Below are 21,336 nucleotides of genomic sequence, written 5' to 3' on the forward strand. Positions count from 1 at the left end.
AAAAGATGCAAGTTCCTTTATTGCAAAAGTGAGGGGTAAATGCAAGACAACTGTCTAATTTAGAAAAGGGAAGAGGATCCAAGTACTGGTATGAAACTGGCAAAACCATCAAGGTTGTTTACTGTTTATGTAGCACCCACCAAAGCAGTGAATTTCATATTGTTGTAATGATCTAGAGTAGACTTACCCTAACACTGCTTTAGTGCAACACTGAGGATCAATGAAGGCCTGTATGATGCAAAGAACCACGCAAGAATACAACCACACAATCTTAGGGTTTTACTTCACCACCAGTTTTTCAACACCAAAAATTAAAAAAAAAAAAAAAAAAAAAATCACTTTCACAGCACACTGTGAGAATGTCACGTGTAGCCACACTATATTCTGCTTGATTAAGAGCAGCATCAAAACCAGCGATCAGTTAAAAAGAAGTTGATCAGAATTTCTTAATTCCAAACCATCCCACTACACCAGTTTGTTTTTAAATGTGTTGTTTTGGAAAGAAACTTTGCTAGATTTTTAGAAATTGCCAAAATAAAAAGACTGGCCTTAAGAATAAAAGCATGAGAAAGACAAATTTGAGTATTCTTTTTCTTCTTGTAAGCAAAAAGGTTTGTTCAAAAATAGTGATGATAAATATTTAGTTTTCATAACCTATTGACTATCTTTAGGGTGAGTAAGAATGATGCTCTACCCAGAATTTCAGTTTAGAGACAGGATATTATAGAGAACTTTTTTTTTTTTTTGCTTGCACTGCGTTCTTGGAACCACTTGTATATTAAGAGTGAAGCTAACTGAATTTACTCTTTGTTACCCAACTTGGATGCAGCCCTCAGGATTTCCTGGCATGTCACCAAAGTCATCAAATGGATTCAAATCTGTTTCTCATGTAGTACCCAATTGTATTTACAGAGATAGAGCCCCATTCCATGTACTTCAAATGAAAAGGTCCAGACTTTTGCATATCTAAAGACACCGTTTTGTTAAATTAACATTTTCATACGATTGCAGCACATAGTTTGATTTTTCAGGTTGCCCTTGGTGGAGCACATGTAAAGTTCACCAACATTGGGTCTATATACAATTTTTAATTACTTTTTCAAGTAGTAATAGGAAAAAAAGGACTCTCCTAGTGTGCTTTCTGACTAAATACTTTAGATGATCTAGATGATTTTTTAACATTTTTTTTGTTAAACTAAAACATATAAACTCTGAATCATGCAAAACATGACCACCTCAGCTACATTAGACTAATGTAACTGGGCAACTGCTGAGGTTGTCAGACCATCCGAAGAGGTAGTGACAGTCCATTCTCACAGTGCCAGCCTGATGTGTGGGCTAAGTTAGAAAAAAAGAAAAAAACAACACTGAGGCATCACCGTATGCTCGCTGTGTTTTCCATTTTGGTATTCCCAGTCAACCACTCTCTCGACATTAGTAGTTGACATTTACCACTGCACCAACATAGTTAGAAGCAGTAAATTTGTGTTTTGTTTTGTTAGCAGCTATACATTCAGTGCTATTCATCATATATAGGTGGGTCTCCATCGCTTGAAAACATTGACAGTTTCTTTCCGTGATTCTGCACGTGATCTTCATTCATCTTCTCCAAAGCTTCAATCTAGAAAGCCAAAAATAAATCCATGCTGAAATCATAAACCCACACCTGCGCCAGAACGTTTCTAAACAGCGTTAAACGGTAGCTTCAGATGACTGAGCAGGTATATACCATACTGCTACTTCAGTGATTCAGTCACCTGTATGGAGCAACACACTTTGGAAGTACAGCTTGAGACACCTGTTCTGAACAAGTCTGTAAAACAAGTAGCACTGCTTTAGAGTTTCATGCTGTGTAACTGAAATGCACAAGTTGCAGGGAGGACTGGATGCTCTTAAGACTTCAGGTGTATTCCCCAAAGTACAGAAGTCCTCCAACTCTGCACACCTCTGCTATAACTCAGCCAATCCATCAGCACTGGAGAAATTCCAAGTAATACTAAGATTACAAATCCACTGCAACCATTTTTAACGGTGCAAGTTGAGGACAGTTACGCTTCAAAGTTTTGTGCAATCACAGTAACGGAATACAGTAGCTTATTTTCATCTTCAGATTGTTATGATTATTTCCTCTTGTACTCCAAGGGAGATCATTTTAGTTACTAGCGACTAAAGTCAAAGTCTCAAGTTTAAGGATGGGCTGCTCAAATTCACCTCTATGTAAACAACAATGTAAGTCTTTCCCATAAAACTTGTAAGCACAGAAGGTGACATAGAACACCAAAACCCACCACACCCCAATGCTCACAACACAGTCACTGTTTTGATTAACTGATACATAAGGATTGTGGAACAGTGACACTGTGTTCACTTTATGTCTTCCTCACGTAGAGGACTTACCCCAGGAGTTAACTAGTTTCAAGCTCCCACCTACGACATACTGAACTAGCATAAACCTACATGGTCATTAGGAATCGAGTAGAATTGCCATGTTGCCCTTACTTTAATTAGTAAATATGGAATTTTTAACAACTTATTTTTATAAAAATCTAATATCAGGATGCACGCCTTGAGGAGTTACAGCCAAAACTTGAAAATTAAAAGCCAAGGGTGACCAAAGATTCCTACTCCATATTTGTATTAGCATGATTTTAGGCTTGAAAATTGAAAATACTAGCTGAAACTTTGAATTCAAGTAAATTAAAGTCTAAAACATGAAAAACAAACAGAACAATTCTTTCTAACCCAGCTTTCCTTTCTCTGCAGAACCTTTAATGTATGCAAGGAAAGAATAAAACTCACTTTTAAAATAAAACAGATCACTAAAATTTTCCTTAACACTGAAAGAAGCGAGTATATGCAACACAAAGCCTTCAACACTTGGGAGCAGGGGGATCAGGAAAGGGGGTGGAGAGGTCTGTCAATCTGAGCTGCTGAAAATGTTTGTACTAGGTCAAAAGAGTCTTTTGAAAAAGAGATGCAGAATGATTGCTGAAATTATACTTGCGCACACTAATCATACAAACTAAATGTGGAAAGTTAAGGTATTACAATAGCTAATATAGCTAACAAAATTAAAACGCTAGACACAGAGAAAACTATACCTCTGCTTGGAAGTCAACTTCATTGTCAGCTGTAATATTTAAACCTGAGACAGCATTGAAGAGTTCACGCTCATTAAGTGCTTCTGCCACACCTCCTTTCTGGAAGAACTAGTCAATATAAAAAGCACACATTAAACACTTCGCTACACAAACCAAAACACTCCTTTTCTCTCCCCAAGTTACAATTACAATATTTAGTCAAAATAACATTTTTTGGTTTTGTTGACCTACATATAAAAACAACTGAAAGAAGTTTTAAGTTCTAGTGGTACCGTTTTATGCTTCCACACTTTTTTCCCCTTTCGGAGAAGACCATGAGTATGGGCAACATGCAAGAGTAATCTGATCAACAGGTGGTGGTGATAATTTTTTACAGAGTTGTATTGGTTGGTTTTTAGTTAGCTCTGACTTGATTTTATCTTGGAAAACATTCTGCATAACAGGGGATTGTCAGATGAAGAGGTCCTACCTGTGAAACATTCTTACAGTCTCTGAACAAAAACTCAAGTCCATGAGGATGGGTTGGCTCCACAGACTGACTGACATCAATAAGCCAGACCTGTAGTCACAGAGGGACAGCAGTTCATTTTGTATTACCATTTCACATTAGCTTAAACCTTTCCTTTCCACATTAAGAATAAGCTCACCTTCCCATCATGCCAAAGCATGTTGTATTCACTCAGATCTGCATGGACCAGGTTGCACTCCTTATACAACTGTTGCATCATCTGCAAAGAATCAAATTAATAAAGTATGCTATACTCCAAATATTGTTTGCACGGCTATAACCAAAAAAAGCCTTTCCCCAATCACCCACCCAGTTTACATAATTTTCTACCAAGTTTTCAAAAAAGTTTCATATGGGGAAGTACAGTTTTGGTGAACTGCCAGCAAACTAAGCTTTTATCACTGAGCTTAGCTTTGGCAAGTCAGAAGAATCAGTCTGGTAAACTCATGTCAGCTCTGCCAACCAGTCCAAGTGCATGAGACAGATAAACATGTTCTCTAGATATACCTGTCATTCTCACCCCTATCACAGAGGAAAGAAGTCTCACAGTTTTAGATACCAAATCACAACTAGTATGCATATTCACTTAAAACATGGCTGTGTTGCTCTACTGGTCTCAAGATCTGAGGCACAAACCATTCATATTATCAAGCTGCTGGGTTGGTTGGTTGCTTTTTTTTTTTTTTAATGTCTATAGGAAGCTAATAGTGAGTGGACAGTTAGCAGGTACATGTTTGAACCAATTACAGCAGATAATAGGAAAGTGAAGTATCCACCATGAAATATTCTAATTCGTTCTCTGATTTCCAGATTTGTTAAAATGGGGGTGGGGAGGGGGTTATCCACTGGAAAGTGCTTAAGCATTGTAAATTAAGTATTTGGTAAGCCCAGAAAGACTTCAAAGAACTTACTAAACAACATACTGCTTCTATAAAACGAGAACTGCTTGGTCATAATTCCTCTGCTACTAAGTATCTGTTTATCATCAAGTTCCAGCATGTTTTCCACTCAGATTAAGATTCAATTTATTATTTTTTTAAGTGCATAATTTCTTATTTATTCTAAGTCACACATTAAACAGCAGCAAAATAAGCCTTTGGACTCCATATCTTGAAAGTGATGCAAACATCCTGACGAGTAAATAAATGCTGATTTGTCCTTTAAGTTATTCCCCTAAAAGAAAACATAACCCAGAATTGGAGGAGAAATCAGCATTGTCTTACATTAAGAATCTGATAGTAGGCCTTTTTCATATCTTCACTACTAAGTGTTACATCCTTTAGTTTAGGAGCTGGGACTTGATCCTGGCCAATGAAAGACATAACCAAGACGTGTTTCTTAAGGATAACCACTTGAGGACAAGGAATTCCTGCATTTTGCATTCTGTGGATCAGAAAAGATACTGATTAAGAAAAATAAAACAAAACCCCCCAAACCCTACAGTTCTAGTTGCTGCTTGCTCATTTCTAACCTTAAAGAGCTGTGTATGAGAAACTTGATCCAGATTAAAAAAGACTTTGAAACAGACCGAATTGAAAACTGAGTAAATATATATATATTTCACAATATTTCACATAGGAAAATTCAAACCTTAAAGTCATAAGTGGGTACAAAAATGCTCACTGAAAACTAATTGCTTCTACAGCTAGAGCCTGTTAAATTCATGGGCTTGTAAATTCTGCTGCCAAATCACTGAAGATGCTGTCAATTCATTAAACTGTAAGAAACCAGAGGCTTATTTAATCTGTGCTTAAAAATCAAATCTAAACTTCTAACCAGATGTAGTGTATCTTCCTTAAACAGAGAATAGGAAACCAACAGGCATTTGACAACTATGGGGGTTTTTTTTGTTGATTTTCTTTACCTTGTTAAGTTATGCATTTCTTTCTCAGCCCACATACGAATAATCTTCCGTGGATTCAATTTACTGAAGCGGTCTTTAAATCTGTAGTCATCCTTAATGTATTTGTCACGGTTCTTGAATTCATTAAGAGTTGTTTTAAACACTTTGATGGCACATTCTGGAGGTATAACTTTATCTTCAGTTGCACTTCTCATGGAAAAAGTCAAATATATAACAAAAGTTAACTTATTCACATCTTCACAAGTAAATGCACGGTTTTGTTTTTTTAAAATACTGCAAGACAGTGATTTTTAATATAAGAGAGGAAAGGGTTTGATCTTCTATCAAATTTGGAAGCCAATTCAAGTTAAGTTTATAAGAGTTCTATGATTAAGCTTATATATGAATGTTTGGGTTTTGGCATTTTGATTAAACGTTGCTTATCAAATAGGTTCCATCTCCCGATTTGTTACTATTTTACTTCAATGTCATAGCTAATAACAGCCCTGTTAATGGATGTACTTGCTTCAAGAAATTACAAGTGGAAAAAGTTTTGCAGTAGAACAATAATGGTAGTATCACAATGTTTTGTTAAGCACCACAAAGATATTGCCCATAGAATAACAATAAGCAAAAGAATGCTCCTGAACATCATTCAAGCAAAGGTCAATTGGGGAAAAAAAAAAAAAAAAAAAAGCAGCTCATCTTTTCTCCCCACCCCCAACTTACCTCTCTCTTGACAACTCTAAAGAAATTATCTGTATTTGGGTTTTGTTCTTAACTCACTTTAAACTAGTGGTGTTTCAAAGTACTACAATCACTGCTGAAGTACCACAATCCTTCCAGCATGGTAGACTTTAAAACTGGACTCTTGCATGACTTGCAAAGTGAACAGCATCCCAACACTGTTCTCAAGGTAACCCAAAAGTAACAAACACAGATGGAGCTGATAATACAGTGATCTGTACGGGAACACAATCTTCAGGCAGACAAAGATCATCGTGACAGCTCTGTAGTCTGCGGTGGGTCAGTGGAGAGTTGCTTAAAAATCTCAAGACTTCTTTTTTATAAAAGGAGTACATATTTTTCCACAGAAAGCTATAGTGGATTTGTCCCCGTTTAACGAACTGTCTCCAAGGAGGAAAGTGGGGGTTTTTTTACTTTACGGTTGGTACCATTTGGTTTTCAGATTTTACTATTATCTGCATATACATGAATACAAACTTTAAGTCTTGGGAATGAAAAAAGTGCCGATTGTTTAAATATTTTTGTGGTTTCTGCTCTTCAAACTATCTCTGGTACTTAAAGCTACTGTCAGTAACCAACAGTACACTTACTTTCCTCCATATGCATGAAAAACAACTGATTCTTTTCCTGTGCTGATGCAGCCTGTGATGGTCTCCAGCATCCCAGCATTGACCATCTTGTACAGAAGTAAACGCGTTTTAGGGTCCACTGCTTTCTCCTACAGGCAAGAAATGAATACTCAAATCATTAAAATAATTCTTTGCTTTACAGTGAGTTTAGAGTATTTATATACCGCAAGCGTTCAGCTAGGTGGAAAGGATAATGTATTAAGAGAATTCTCTCAATTGATAGAAAAAAACCCCAAAACAAACCAAACAGATAAAGCAAAGCCAAACTGCTCCAGGACTGTCATCTTAAGATTTAATACTCTCAGGTACCTTACCAGCTGTGTAGTACACACAGTATTTTACCAATTCTGCATAAAGTACAGACTGTGGCTCAAGAGCACTTTCTACAGTGTTTTCAAGAAGTCTTTACAAATCATGGATCAAAATATCCCAAATATTATATTCCTTTCGTGTCAGTAACAATAAAATAAAGCAAAACACCCAAATTTGAAGAAGGCCACAGCAGGAATTACCAGAGGCCCTGCTCTAAACTCACCCATAAAGCATATCAACTGACTTCCTAAATTATTAAGTCAGAGTTTACTTGGTCACCTTATCTTCCTGAAACTTGCCAGGAAGACAGATATTTGGAGTCATGTGGTTCAACTGCAGACGCTTAGTCCTCTGGATGGGTTCTATAAATAATTTCTAGGCAGTTTATTCACTGTAGCTGATTAAGATACAAGTTTAGAAAGACAAAGAGGAAAAAAAATGAAAGCTGCTTGCTCTTATTTTGATATGGCTCTCACAACAATGCAGCTCAAATAAAGACAGCCTTTTTCTAATAGCAGCTGGCTGATACCATCTCCTTCAGCAACGTTAACATAGTATCGCTTAACTGTTTTACTAAAAATGGGATGTTTCAAGCAATTACCAAAACAGTGTTCAGCTGTTACACAAGATAAAAAATATATAGAGAGAATTTATTAAAAACATACAGCAGTGGAGTGCTCCTTCTTTTCATGGAGCCTTGCACTTCGACGTTCCTCAGAGTACGCGTGTTGCTTTAAGGCATTGAAGACTTGATTTGACAACTTTAAGTCCATCCCAATTCCATCCCCAACTTGGAATTCCGGTGCAAACTACAAGTAGAAGTAATAGAAATTTAAGCCTTGTTACTAGCAGACACCAAAATTTGGCACAAGCAGCAATTTCTCATTCTGATTTGCAAAAGTCTAGGGTAGATTAGGACCTGTATGAAACCCACTTTGTGTCATGTTGTCACTATGTTAAAGAAAACATTGCTCTAAAGTCAGAACTCGAAGTTCAGCCCAAATTGCTATGAGATTACCTAACATCCTGTAGAAGTAGCACTTGCAGCATTTCCTTATTTGCAGAAGTGGCATCGGTTACATTAAAGAAAATGGAAGGTATGTACTATGGATAAATAGACTGAAAAGCTGTAAGTCAAACAATTGATTGAAAATAAGTTACTTGGCTTAACAGGCAAAATGCATTTAAAACAAAAAGATTACACAATAGCTATGCTTTTCAAAAATAGCCTTGATGTTTTATCTGTCTGTGTACCAAACTTGCTGATAGTTTTGTTTTCCTAAAACAGTTCCGTGAAAATTCCTGAATCATGGTCATTAACAAACTATTATTAAGCAAAAACCACACATAAATCGAAGTGCCAATTTGAATAACTAATCCAAACACTGCATTGCTTTCAACTGATGAAAAAAAAAAAAAAGGCAAAACAAAAAACCCCATCATCATATATAGTAGCACAGATGGACAAGCATTAGTTCTTTGGCTGAATTACAACATTCCAGTTTTACACACAAAATACATTTCCCTAAGTTTTCACTTACATTTTCCATGCGAGCAGTGTTCTTTCGTCCACATACCACTTCATCATGTTTAGTAGTAATGTCTTTTCCTTTTCCTATGAAGCCCTTTCTTGGTGTAGTCGTGGGTTTATCTGCCAGCAGTGAGGAAAAATAAATTGAACTTTACATTTAAACAAAGGTAACTAATGCTCATAAAGGTTCCACAGTGCCCCTAAAAGTAACATCATTTTATTTATTAAACAGAATAAAATACTTCAATTGTATGATCTTAATGCATTCCTCTCTTATCCTAAACATGACAGCTTCTTTTGCTGTGTTATGACTTACTTCTAGGTCTTTTCTGAGGTGTCAGACACACTTTTGGCATGTTAACGACAGGAATATTCAGTATCACATGCAGATGCCCCTAGCCAAACGTAGATGTCAGATATATCTATCCCACAGTACTTTCCACATACAATAATTATTTTGTCAGATTCAGCCACCGAAGCCAATATACTGGCAGACAGAAGCCTGAAGTTACCTACTTAACTTCCTGCGTAACAGCTCCCAATTAGGTGACCTGGTTTTACATACAACTGGCACGTCTCCTTACATTCAAAAAAAGTAATTTAACTATATATTCTTAGTCTATTAACCGAACAAATCATATTGTTTAAAACTGCCACATACCTGCTCTATAAGGATCATGACGGGTATCCTGCCAATCAACCTCATCCTCCGAGCTGTCACTGTCATAGGGATGCACCTTCCGGTAATTTTCAAAGGATATGGAGACTTGAGAAACAAAACAAAGAAGCATATCTGTGATTATCAAGGATTTGCTACGTCCTCACAGCTCTGTCAACTTAAGCAGAGTGCCAATAATATCTCCAAAGCAAAAATATTTCTTCTGATGAGGATACCTTTGCTGTCTCCATTGATCTTCTTCTCTTCACGCCGAAGCTGTGCATCATATTCCCTGTCAAATTCCATCTGCAGCATCTGAGCTAGCATTAGGTCACTAGAAGTGTCAATATTTTCTCCTGTAATAAATGGTCCTTCAGCAACACTATGTAAAATGAAAGCAGAAATTTTAAAAGTTAAACACAATAATCTAAACACCGCTTTATACCATTTCATCAGTCTATACAACAGACCTCATGCAGAGCTCCATAGAAACTAATGGATCTCAACTGTCCACCCCACCTCCAAGCGAATACTAAATATTAATAGAGCATGACTTCATTTCTCTTTGCCACTCCTTTACAATGCAAATATTACTTAAACTTTTACTTGTTCATCATTCTGTAAGAAGCATTAGGCTCTATTTTTAAGATGCCCTTCATGAAAGAGAAAGGCGGCATACAGGTGCATGTGTATGTACATATATTTTTTATAAATAAATAAAAATGAATTTTAAAAAACAAACAGTGTTGTTTTGCTCTGCTTAACAGAAAAGACTACAGGCAAAATTCATATGAGTTTAGAATGAGTAAGCTCTCAGCCTATGTTCAGAGCTTCCAAGTATTAGGAGGATGCAGGTGATACACCTGACAGTTCTCAAAATAACATCATTAACAAGAGTTAACACGAGCCTCTAAAAAGGAAGAATGAAAAATGTTTCTGACAACATTTCTCAAAATGTAGCTTACAAGCTGTCTTAAAGCACCCAAAACAATGCAAAGAAAATATCAAAAAAAAAGGAAGGGTGACAGAGAAGAGAATCTACGAGGTTTAACTGGGGAAACCATCTTCACTGAAAAAGACCTGAAGAAGCAGAGTTAGAAGATAATAGGCCAAGCATTTACTATATCGCTACACCTTAAGCACACTGTAAGGAAACGCACAAGAGACAGAAGATGGGTTCACAACTATAGAGATCACTAATCCAGGATTTAAACTTACGCAGCCACTTCAGGAAAAGCAGCATTTTCTTCTTCCAGCTGCAGCTCTTTTGCCAGCTGTTCACTCATTACATCAGCAAGGGAACATGATATTGATGTTGTGTTAGGGGCTCCCCACGGACACTGTAAATAAACATTTATTCAAGTTAGCAAGAAATGCAGTGGGAACACAATAATCAGAGTAACTAGCTGTCAGTGGCTCTAAAGTAAGCTAACGTAATCTTATAAGAACTTGTCTTCTACAGATACTTAGGGAAGCATGATGAACTAAAGAACAGAAAATACCTCAAGGAGTAGTTTTATAAACTCAACAGGGAGAACTGCGATTGAAAAGATGTTGATGGTCACTTACTAATGGGGGGGGAAGAAGAATCAGTTTGGCAGTACCCTCTGAAGACAGGGGCAAAGCCTTACCAGAAAGTTTACTTACAAGTGTACACACAAATTATGTAAAACTTTTCCTGGAAGAACAAGTTATTAATGGCTTATGCACAGCTTCCTCCCCAGTTTCTAGAGTGCTGAAAGGCCTGCCATCATACACATCCCTTCAAAAAACGCAGAAGCACGCACGCAACTTTGCTTGGGGAGGCAGGGGTTGAGGAATGATGAATCCAACCAAGTTGTCACTCACTGCCTTGACCACCAAACTCACTTAGATCCAACTCCCTGCTCACCAACAGAGCCTGGAGAGAAGCAACTCGTTTATCAGGGTCTGACAGCAGCTCTCTCTACCAAGATAGTTGCTAGTAGCAGCGAACCGCGCCATACGTTGTTCTCATTACTCAGGCAGTGGGGCCAAGCGCCCGGTTTGCCAAATGACCGCCCCTTGTTTTGTTGACACCGCTTCACAGCCTCCTCTCGACCGCCTCAGCCCGCCCAGAGGGAGCGGACGGGAGAAGGGCCGCTGCCTGCCCCCCTCGCGTCAGCGAAGGTCGGCCGGCGACGGTGCCCCTGCCCCGACACGCCTCCGTCCTCCTCCACGTCCCAGGAGCCAGCCCAGCTACGGCCCCGGGGGGTCGGGGTGCCGCGGGCGGCCGTGGGACCCCGGGGACAGCCCCGCGGGCCGCCGCCGAGGCCTGGCAGCGCCCCGAGGCCGCCGTTAAGCCGTTAAACGGCGTGAAGCTCACCTTGCTTTGCCAGGCGGGGCCCGGCCCGGCGTCGGGGGCGGCGGCGATTCCTACCGGGTCCATCTCCTCATGCAAGGGCGGGCGGGAGGACAGCGGCGGCGACGAGGTCTCTCCTGAGGGCAGCGACGCGCCGAATGCGAAACCTTCCGGGTTCTGCCCCGCTCTCTCTTGCCGTCACCAGCCGTCAGGCTCCCCATTGGCCGGCGGCCCGGGGCCTCACCCGCCTTTCCGGTGATGTCACCGTGGCGTCACCGGCGAAAGCTGCGGGAGGGGCTGGGCCGCGCCGGGTGTGAGGGAGATGGCGGCCTCCCTGCGGTGGGGCCCGGCAGCCGGGGAGCCGCGCTGGCACCAAAACAAGTACGATGACGTTAGATAGGTGACATTTGCTTTTATCTAAGGAAGCAACCGAGGGAAGGGGGGGAAAAAACCCATTAGCGAACAAAGTCACTTGATCCTGATCCCCTAACTCACTGTAAATACAAAATTAAATACTTCCTATGGGATCTGACGCCTGTTACACCTCAGTTGTATACGTAACATTTATCTGGAAAATAATACTGTGATTAAAATGCTGTATTTCCAGGATGGGCAGCTGGATGGCGTTTTGCTACAATACAGTTGCTGTTTTAAGTCTGCTCCAGCAAGTTTCCCAACAGGAGGGAAGTGATGGCTAGAAACCTCCTCAGGCCTGGCTCACCACCAGATATTGGAGGTATCTGCAAACGTAGACAAATGTGCTGTCACAGCCACTGTTGATAACCAGAAAACCAGCCTAGCAAAGCTGGCTGGCTCCCAGAGCAGGAGGAGTGGTAAGGGGTTGTACAGCATCCCCCGGCCTGCTCGGAGTAAGTTCCCTATTACACATGTAGCAAAGCCCACGCTGCCAGGGCAGGCCCAGAAAAACCCACTCTTGTTGACTCAGGCATGAAAAAAATCAGCTTTGTTGGCCAAAGTTCAAAAGTTCATCTATTTTGTCCTTAACAACCTGCAATGACGCAAGGCCTTACAATGTTCCAAGACAATCTGTTCCAGAGTTCGTTGCTGCGGAAAGTCCCCAACTAAAGGGCAGATGGTTTGGAAGAGGATGGGAACCCAGGTTGTAATGCACAACCTGCAGGCATGACACAGGCGTGTGCCGTGGAGGCATGAGGATGGTTTTGGCTGGTCATGTGGTACCAGTGTGCTCCTTATCCTCTCTGCCCTTAACCCTGGTGGAAAGAGATTATTTTTTCCCCTTTGCAGCCGCCTTTTGGGGTGTGAAGATTGGTGCCATGCCCCCTTCAATCTTCTTTGGTTAAATTTATCAGTTTTATAAATGAGCAGAATGTCAAAGCAATGTCCTGCTGCCCCAAGAAAATCATTACTCCAGCACAGCTGTACAAGTACTGATTAAGAAAATGGGATTTGGTAGTTTTTGATTCAAAAAGACATTAACAATGACTTAATATTCCTATGTCTTTTTATTCAGTTTCTAATTTTCAGGAATAAGTCTTCTATATTAGGCTCTTAAATATTACCTGATTAGGCCTTGATCCCATGACCTCTTATATGAAAGGATCAAACTTTAAACCGAATTATATTAAGAAGAAATGTTCTGCAAAATGACATGGAAATAAAATCATTTGCCCCACAGTCACATCTCCTAATAAAAATAGTGTAAAATCTAGATAGAGCAGAGACTTCCCTTCATATTACTCAAAATCATTCCAAAGCTGTATAGCAATTACTTAATGTGTAATTCAAGTTAGTTGTGATAAACAATATCGGCAGAAATTTCTATCTTCATTCTTAATCCTTCACTGTAAGTGGTTTACAAATATTCAAACCTGCCTTTGCATTTTGCTGTAGGAAGATACATCATCTTTGCCCGAGTCTCCCACTTTTAATAAGAAATACTACAAGAAGCATGAAGAGAGAGATCACTGTAATATTTTGCATAAAAATGATACTCCACTAAAATAAGTCAAAAGGATTCTTATCACATGCTTACATTAGTCTTTGTAGATACCCGTAAACTTTTCTTACTCTTTTCTAAAGCTTTACAGGCTGAATTTTTGGCATCCAATGCAAAGTATACCTTTGTTTGCAAAATACACATTTGACATGTTTACAGAAACATGTGCTCCGAAGTGGAAATGCTGTATCACCTACCCTGCCATCTCTACCACATCCAGTACAGCGGCATGTCAGTGATCTCTGTAGGCCTGAATGGACAAAACCTTTCAGCACTGGAAATCCAATGTCTGTTTAGGGCCACCTCCTTACAAACCAGATAGGACCGCGTCTGATGAATTTGTCTTGGTGCAGTGGAGGCCATTCAGCTGTTGTGCTCTGCTGACTTTTGAGACTAAACATAGCAGGTTAGGCTAATTTTATGGGCTGGATTTGGCCTCAGGTGTACCAGTTAGTGCCCCCCTCACTCCCCAGTTTAGGCCATGCTCAGTTCCTTATTTGTGCTGCTTTTCTCTGTCCTCTAAAAATAGGGTATGTGTGTACAGAGAGAGCCCTTTGTGTTACCTGAGCAAAGTCAATGTGAGAATGGCAGAGACAGGGCCTTGCTAATACCAGATCCGGGAAGAATGAGGCTTACCTAGACCATAATAAAAGAACACCCAGTAACTGTGACTAGGTAGGGCATGTCTTTCACTGCTTCTTTATCTCCCTGAGATATTTATAGTTTACACGTCACTGATGAATCATAGAACCACAGAGTGGTTTCGGTTGGGAGGGACCTTTACAGGCTGTCTAGTCCAACCGCCCTGCAATGAGCAGGGACATCTTCAACTAGATCAGGTTGCTCAGAGCCCCGCCCAACCTGGCCTGGAATGTTTTCAGGGATGGGGCATCTGCAGCCTCTCTGGGCAACCTGTTCCAGTGTCTCACCACCTGCGCAGTAAAGAATTTATTCTTATATGTAGTCTAAATCTACCCTCTTTCAGTTTAAAACCATTACCCCTCATCCTATCACTACACTCCCTGATAAAGAGTCCCTCCCCATCTTTCCTGTAGGCCCCCTTTAAGTACTAGAAGGCCACTATAAGGTCTCCCTGGAGCCTTCTCCAGGCTGAACAACCCCAACTCTCTCAGCCTGTCCTCATAAAGGAGGTGCTTCAGCCCCCTCATCATCTTCGTGGCCTCCTCTGGACCCGCTCGAGCAAGTCTATGTCTTTCTTGCACTGGGGGCCCCAGAGCTGGACACAGAACTCCAGGTGGGGTCTCACGAGAGCGGAGTAGAGGGGGAGAATCCCCTCCCTCGACCCGCTGGCCACACTTCTGATGCAGCCCGGGACAGAGTTGCCTTTCCGGGCTACGAGCCCACGCCTGCCGGCTCACGCCCCGCTTCTCCCCCAGCAGCTCCCCCGGCCCTGCCCGGCGGCAGCAACGGCCCTTTAAGGAGGCGTCGCCCGGCGGCGGGACCCCGGTGCCCATTGGCGCGGCGGCGGCGCGACGTGTCGCTGCCATGGCCGCCGCCGGCCGGGCCCGCGCACCGAGGCGGTCGCGGCGGGGTCCGCCGTGACAGATGTATTTGAAGAGGCCGGCGGGTGGCCTCGCCTTCTGCCTCTTCTATCTGGCGTCCTGCTTCACCAACAAGGTGAGGGCGGGCGCGGAGAGGCCGGGCCGGGCGGGGGGGATGCTGGAGCGGGGACTGCGCCTGAGGGGGCGAGGTAAGTGCAGGGACCCAGCAGGAGGAGGAGGAGGAGGAGGGACGGTGCCCTCTGCTTGCCCTGCCCTGCTCAGGGAGAGCCGGCGGGTCAGCCCCTCGCGGGGGAGGGCTACCCCACGAGTGAAAAAAACACCCAGCCCGAAGGCCCACCGTCGCCCCTCCCAGTGTACCCTCGAAACTGAGAATATCGCTGTCTTCTACCGGTCTCGTTTTTCTCAGTGTGGGGCACCTTTACCTGTCCATGACAGATACGTTTCACTGCTGGTGTGTTTAGGAGAGTAAAAGGGTGACATCATGTTAGTCAAGTCAATTAAATATTATAGAGACAGACATTATGCTGCTTTGAAAGCATCAGTGATGCTGAATGTATTTTATTATTGGGTATCTAGCAACCACTGAATGCATAGTCATTCCCAAAAGATCTATTAACTGGAACAATAATACCAAGTATCGAAGGGAAAAATCTGAAATACTTAAAGTAGTATTAGTGAAACAAATATTAACTTTTATAGACCGTTTGACAGCTTAATTAACCTGCAAATTAAGGAGGTCTCTCCTTAAGTCTCTTTTCCACTGTGCAAGTTAATTGCCTGTTGGTATTGCTGAAAGGCCTAAGCAGGGTAAGTAGGCTGAAGATGGCCACATTGTGAATAAAGTTGTATCATTTAAACATAGTTTGAAGTAGTTTGTTCACTCTGGGAGGGGGAGATAGAATAATCACTCCTTGCTGTCCTATTTATCAGAGAGTGTGTCTGTGTTTCTGGTGCAGATTTCTGAAAGAAAAGATGTTTTTGAAGCAACTAGGGTATGGATTTCCAGAGGGAGAGTTAGAAAAAAGCAGCATTTTGGAGGTGAAAATGAAATCTCTTCTCAACATCGGCCACTGGTTTCTGTTCAAAGGTGTGCTTGCCGTTAAGGATGCCCAGAAGCAGACTGAAGTCCAGACATGAAGCAAAGTTTGTAGGGAGAGATAATACAGTTGATTTGACAGACTGCCAGGAGCAGTGAATAGTTAAATAGAAAGGGGCTAGAAGAGCTGCTGGATTGCATTATGTGTTGGAAAAAGTACTTGGCTTAACAATACTTGAAAGGAAGTTGACATAGGGCCTCCATTTTCAAACCTGAATGCAGGTTTTAGTGTAATAAAGTTAAAAATAACCAGAATATAGACGTTTCAGCTGTTGCAGGTGATTTGTAAATGCAAATAAGAGTACAGACATGTGTAGGTGTATTGTCCTGATTTAAAACCCAGTTCAGACAAGTGTGTGTAACATGACCCACTGTGAATCAGCATGCCTTGTCTCTGTATATTGATGCCAGCTTCTTAGTGACATCCCCCACACCTAAAAACTGGACCGTGCAAAGTGCTCAACACTGTTTTCTCTCTGTTGAAAGCTTCCAGCTTCCCCTTCTGCCATTGACAGCTTCTGCTGGCTCCTGGAAGGAATGGCAGGTACCTTTCCTTTCCTCTGAGGAAGCTTCAGTCATTCTTCTCCTTTGTAGAAATAGTATTAATATACTTTATTATGGGAAGCTGTTAGATGCTGACATACACATCGAAAGGCATATGTATTTCTGCCTCATATTTGCATATATACATATACAGTGGGAAAAGACGCTAGCATCCATATGTGCAGACCCTGCATAATAAAGCAGAGACACAGAGGCTTTGCTTTTTTGCCCCCATATACTACAACTCCAAAGGGCTTTATGGACTGCTTAATGTTTTACACAAAATGATGTGTGAACAGAATGTTAGGGCTGTAAGATGAGTTAATCATCAGGAGGCAATTACATTAAAATTATAGGTCTTGATTCTGCCAAAGGTTGCCTCTGTGGTATGATATGATTTTAATTGACAAGTGCTTGTGTCTTTTTGTTCCTGTTAATCCTTTTCCCATTCAGTGCAACGCATGGAGTGTGCTCAGAAAGTGAAAGAGCAGTTCAGAAGGTAGCCTCCTCTCCATCGTTCAGTGTGTCCACTCATGTACTTTAGTGTCTGCTACCTTCCACAGTGACTGGGACAGCATCCAGTAGTTCTGGCATGAGAAGTGAAATCACTGAAATCTTTTGTTGTCTTTTTGTTTTTCTTTATTTTGGTAGAAACTTTTTGTGTTTTGTTGCTCTCGTGGTTGTTTGTTAACGTTGTAGCTGTAGGTGTTTGATGTCCATTAATTTGGTATTTGTTTTCCAGTATGTCCTGTCTGTCCTGAAATTTACCTACCCTACCCTTTTTCAAGGGTAAGTACCATTTTTAAGAAAACAGTTGTTTGAAAAATGACTTTAATCAGTAAATGTCTTGCTCTTCCATGCTGAAGCTAACTTTAGTACCTCGTCATTTCTGACTTTTGCTGTGTAGAGAACATACTTTGGGAGGCCTTAGTAAAGCATTCATTAATGTGTCTTGGTTAATTTTTAACATCATGATGATGATGTAATTAAGATATATAGACTCCGTAATTTCTCATTTTCCTGAAAGTCTTACACTTCAGCATAGAAAAGTAGCAAATGTAGTACAGCCTGTCTTCTTTGGAAATGACACTCATGGGTAATGTGCAGTTGTGGTGTATTCTTTCTCTAACGAAAACCAACCTTAAACCCATCTTCAGGCATGCAGAAATACCATGCTGCTTATTTTCATGCTTAGTCTTTGTTGTAAATCTGCATCACAGGTCACTATCATGTTTTAATGATGTAATGAGAAATTCAATGTTTTGTCAAGTATCCATATATACCGTCAGTGCTGTTAATAATTTGTGAGATATTTAGTGAAAATCTGGCTTCTCAGAGTGAAGACTTCCCCCATTTGTTCTTTTGAGATAATGGTAAAATCTGCAGACACTGGAGATTTTTAATTCCTTTACTGCTGCTTAGCATGGCTTATATTTTTGCCTGACTTGTAGCCCCAGGACTACAATCAACTCTAGGAATAACTGCCTTGGGAAATCTCCATTTTCTTTGAGTGTACTGAGCTTTATTAAATATGCAACAAATACTTTCTTCAGATTTGACAGACATACATGGACTGTCTCTTGGACAAGGCTTTTATCATGTGGGGAAAGGGTTTTGAGTAATGTATGTAAAATACAAGTGTGGTAAATCAACAGTAAAAAAGCATATTTCAGTGGCAAGCAACTGCCTTATGGTATCTGTGTTATCACAGTTATTTCTTTTTTCTATTATTTGGAAATGCATCTCAGCATTTTAATATTTTTCCATAAGTTTTGGGTTTTAAAAGTGACCTTTCCTTGAAAATTATTAAATGGCTGAGATGCGTTTTCATTTAGAGCTATGAGAGATGAGCAGTTCATGCTGTTATTGTTCGTTGTCATTGGTTTTGTTCCCTATATAGTCTAAGACTATATTGCATAGTGCTAAGCATCTGAAACTGTTACTAACTTCAACTTCTGTCCTTAAAACCTGAGACAAGAGGAAATTCTTCACAATAAAGTTGATGGGAATTCATCACTGGCTTGGAATAGAGCATGGTGAAGCTTGCAGCAAATATCAGGGATACTTGGCTTTTAAGCTCTCATATGCTTCTCATCTAAAAAGGTGAAGTGAGCTGTGATAGTAGCATTGAATAGTCATCATACCTGTGTGGAGAATGAGCTTGCTCCTCTCTGACACTGTCCAACTGTATGTGATACTGTTTAGAGTGAATATTGTTTATTTGTGTATGTCAGAGAGATTTCAAATAATTGCTTAAATGCATTGCAATGAATGGGAATAATAAATGAAACCACTTCTATACCTGTTACAGATGCTAATGTGATTTAAGACTGTAATACAGTATCTCTGTCTTAACTATGCTAGATGTTCAAGGATTTTCACCCAAGAATCATGAAACACCTCTCTGAAAACCACTAGCTTAAGGAAGAAGGAAGCTAATAACTTCAAGCTTGAAAAAAAACAGTGTGCATCACTACTCATTTGTAAGGCCTCACATAGTATTTCTATAATAGATTAGGGAATGCCTTTATGGTAGGATAAGTCATTAGACAGGTAGTCAATGCAGAATGTATGTAATTGTTATACACCTTTTCAGTGAGAAAACCGCACTATTGTGGTTTATATGCAAGGTTATCTGACTGTAAAGATGTTTTCTCTAGAGGCTCTGAATCATGCTTATGCAGCATAATGATGTTATTGTCGATGACACTTCACTTGGCGCTTGCTACGCAAGGTGTGCGTGGGGGAAAGCAGTTTGAATTCAAGGGAGTTTGTAATCTAAGCCTAGCATGAATAACCATGAGAAGTCATAGAGCTGATGTTTGAAGCTACTAGGACTACATGCGTCATCCTTGGGGCTCATTACTTCAGGTGAAATGAGTCTTTGAATCCTGAAATCATGTTTATTTGTTCTAACAATAACAGTTTGTGTATGAAAAAATACTTGTCTCTTGCCACAAACTTTGCCTCACTTGCATCTTCAGATCATTATGGCTGTAACATCACTATTATTATTGTAAACCTTGGGAAAAGATGATAACACGGGGATTCAGTAACATGACTAAGGTAATTGTGGTAGATTTACCAAACATTTAAAATGGGAGGTGAAAGCACCAGAATATTAGAAAATTTGGAGGAAATGAAGGCCCACAAAAATGAAAGATTCAAAGAGGAATAGTGGTATCCCTGGTAACCTAGAGAAACAATAGATAACTAGACTCATGGGTGTGCCATGAGAAATTCTGTGGGTTCTAAGGCCATACTCCACATGGTTAAAAAGGACAAACGATTCAGAGGTGCTGTTTTGTTTCTATTTCAGGTGGCAGACATTAGTGGGTGGACTTCTCCTTCATGTCTCCTGGAAGCTGGGCTGGGTGGAAATAAACTTGTGTTCAAGGTACTGTCGGGTTTTCAGTATCTGCTAAGTACTTATTTTCTGCAGCTGGGTTACAACATAGTTAAGTCGGTTGTGGAAGTTACTAATTTGCTAAAGTATAAGTCACGGTGTGTGTGTGTGTGGTCTGCTTTCCAGGTGTAGGAGAGATCTTGTGTTTTAGTCTAATAAATGTTCAATGACACACACTTCAACTTATTACTGATATAAAGTGGATGCAGTTTAACCTTGGTAAGACAATCAGAAAAGCATAGCCATTAGTGAAAACTATAAGGATAACTTACCCAACCATCTGTCTACATCTCTTCCCTGGATTATTTTATAGTATTACAAGAGAAACCTTGGTAATGTTAGTTAAGAGCATTGACACCGCCTTCCCCAAAACCTCAGTGCAGTGAAGTCCACAAATGTGATCTGCCTTTTTCTCTAAGAGCTGTGTCCCATAAGTGGGAATAATTCACCCTTGCCTAACTCCAGCATTTATAACCGCACAGCAAGAGCAGCCATTGCAGTACAGGATTGGTAAAATAATCAAATTCCAAATTAAAAGGTGCTTTGTAGAAAAAGATCATCTGCTTGAACTGAGTGTAACGCCAACTCAGAAGAGTCATCCAGCATACTGTACTCTGCTCAGGTGGATCCATTCTGCGGTATGGCATGTGGCGTATCATTTTTATTTTGCAAAATGGTATAGTTTAGAAGATGTATGTGCACAGCAATTGTTAAATCTCTACCTCTGGAGATACTCAGAACTTTACTGGACAGTGACCCGAGTAATGTGACTTGACTCTGAAGCTTTGAGGGATTGGACTAGATGACTACCAGAGTTCCTTTCTAATGTAACTTTTTTTCAGTGATTCTGTATTAGCAAGTGAGAACTGATCAATTTTCCATTTGGGATTCAAACAGTCAGCTTGTAAATCTGAATCTCCTCATTTGGAATGAAATCCTGCGTGTATGTCAGAAGAACCAGGCTATGTTCTGTTTTCATGTCCATGAAAGTGTCTACATCACTGTTGAAATTTAAGTGGATTTGTAAATGGAAACACAATTTAACTTCCTATCTTTTACCTACAGTGTAGATAAAATGAGGAGATTGGTGTAAAAGCTGTCAGTAATATTGGTAGAGGCAGGATTAGGGTCCAAACCGTGC

General features: G+C 40.5%; 2 protein-coding genes across 9 annotated transcripts in view; one reads left to right on the forward strand and one right to left on the reverse strand.

Annotated features, from left to right (window-relative positions):
• RIOK3 (RIO kinase 3) lies at positions 1–11,823 on the reverse strand. Of its 2 annotated transcripts, none has more exons than XM_074820783.1 (13): positions 11,674–11,823; positions 10,548–10,669; positions 9,566–9,711; positions 9,333–9,437; positions 8,682–8,791; positions 7,806–7,949; positions 6,790–6,917; positions 5,474–5,662; positions 4,833–4,992; positions 3,749–3,829; positions 3,571–3,660; positions 3,102–3,209; positions 1–1,621 (listed from the first exon to the last, which is right to left on the reverse strand). In XM_074820783.1, the coding sequence occupies exons 1-13, from the start codon at positions 11,734–11,736 to the stop codon at positions 1,520–1,522; spliced, it is 1,548 nt and encodes a 515-aa protein (XP_074676884.1). In that variant the 5' UTR covers positions 11,737–11,823; the 3' UTR covers positions 1–1,519. The 2 variants fall into 2 exon arrangements, with proteins under 2 accessions (XP_074676884.1, XP_074676878.1); XM_074820777.1 differs by having other exon boundaries at positions 5,474–5,659; positions 11,674–11,751.
• Positions 11,824–15,126: 3,303 nt separating this feature from the next.
• TMEM241 (transmembrane protein 241) overlaps positions 15,127–21,336 on the forward strand; it is a 61,068-nt gene continuing 54,858 nt past the window's right edge. For all 7 annotated transcript variants that reach the window (XR_012622800.1, XR_012622808.1, XR_012622816.1 and 4 more), the window contains exons 1-3: positions 15,127–15,265; positions 17,532–17,578; positions 20,109–20,186. Coding sequence is in view for 3 of the 7 variants with exons in the window: in XM_074820794.1 (XP_074676895.1) it covers positions 15,194–15,265; positions 17,532–17,578; positions 20,109–20,186 (197 nt within the window). In the remaining 4 variants the exon portion in view is untranslated. The remainder of the gene's footprint in view (positions 15,266–17,531; positions 17,579–20,108; positions 20,187–21,336) is intronic.

Source organism: Strix aluco, chromosome 1 (assembly GCF_031877795.1).
Source record: "Strix aluco isolate bStrAlu1 chromosome 1, bStrAlu1.hap1, whole genome shotgun sequence".
NCBI classification, from domain to species: Eukaryota; Metazoa; Chordata; class Aves; order Strigiformes; family Strigidae; genus Strix; species Strix aluco.

What these genes read in the sequence shown, in the direction of transcription:
- RIOK3 (XM_074820783.1), bottom strand. Translation starts at nt 11,736, where the DNA reads ATGGACCCGGTAGGAATCGCCGCCGCCCCCGACGCCGGGCCGGGCCCC. An exon ending in GCTTTTCCTGAAGTGGCTGC is followed by an intron (nt 9,712 to 10,547) that starts GTAAGTTTAAAT and finishes CATTTTACATAG; the next exon opens with TGTTGCTGAAGGACCATTTA. An exon ending in GAAATGCATAACTTAACAAG is followed by an intron (nt 4,993 to 5,473) that starts GTAAAGAAAATC and finishes TCTGATCCACAG; the next exon opens with AATGCAAAATGCAGGAATTC.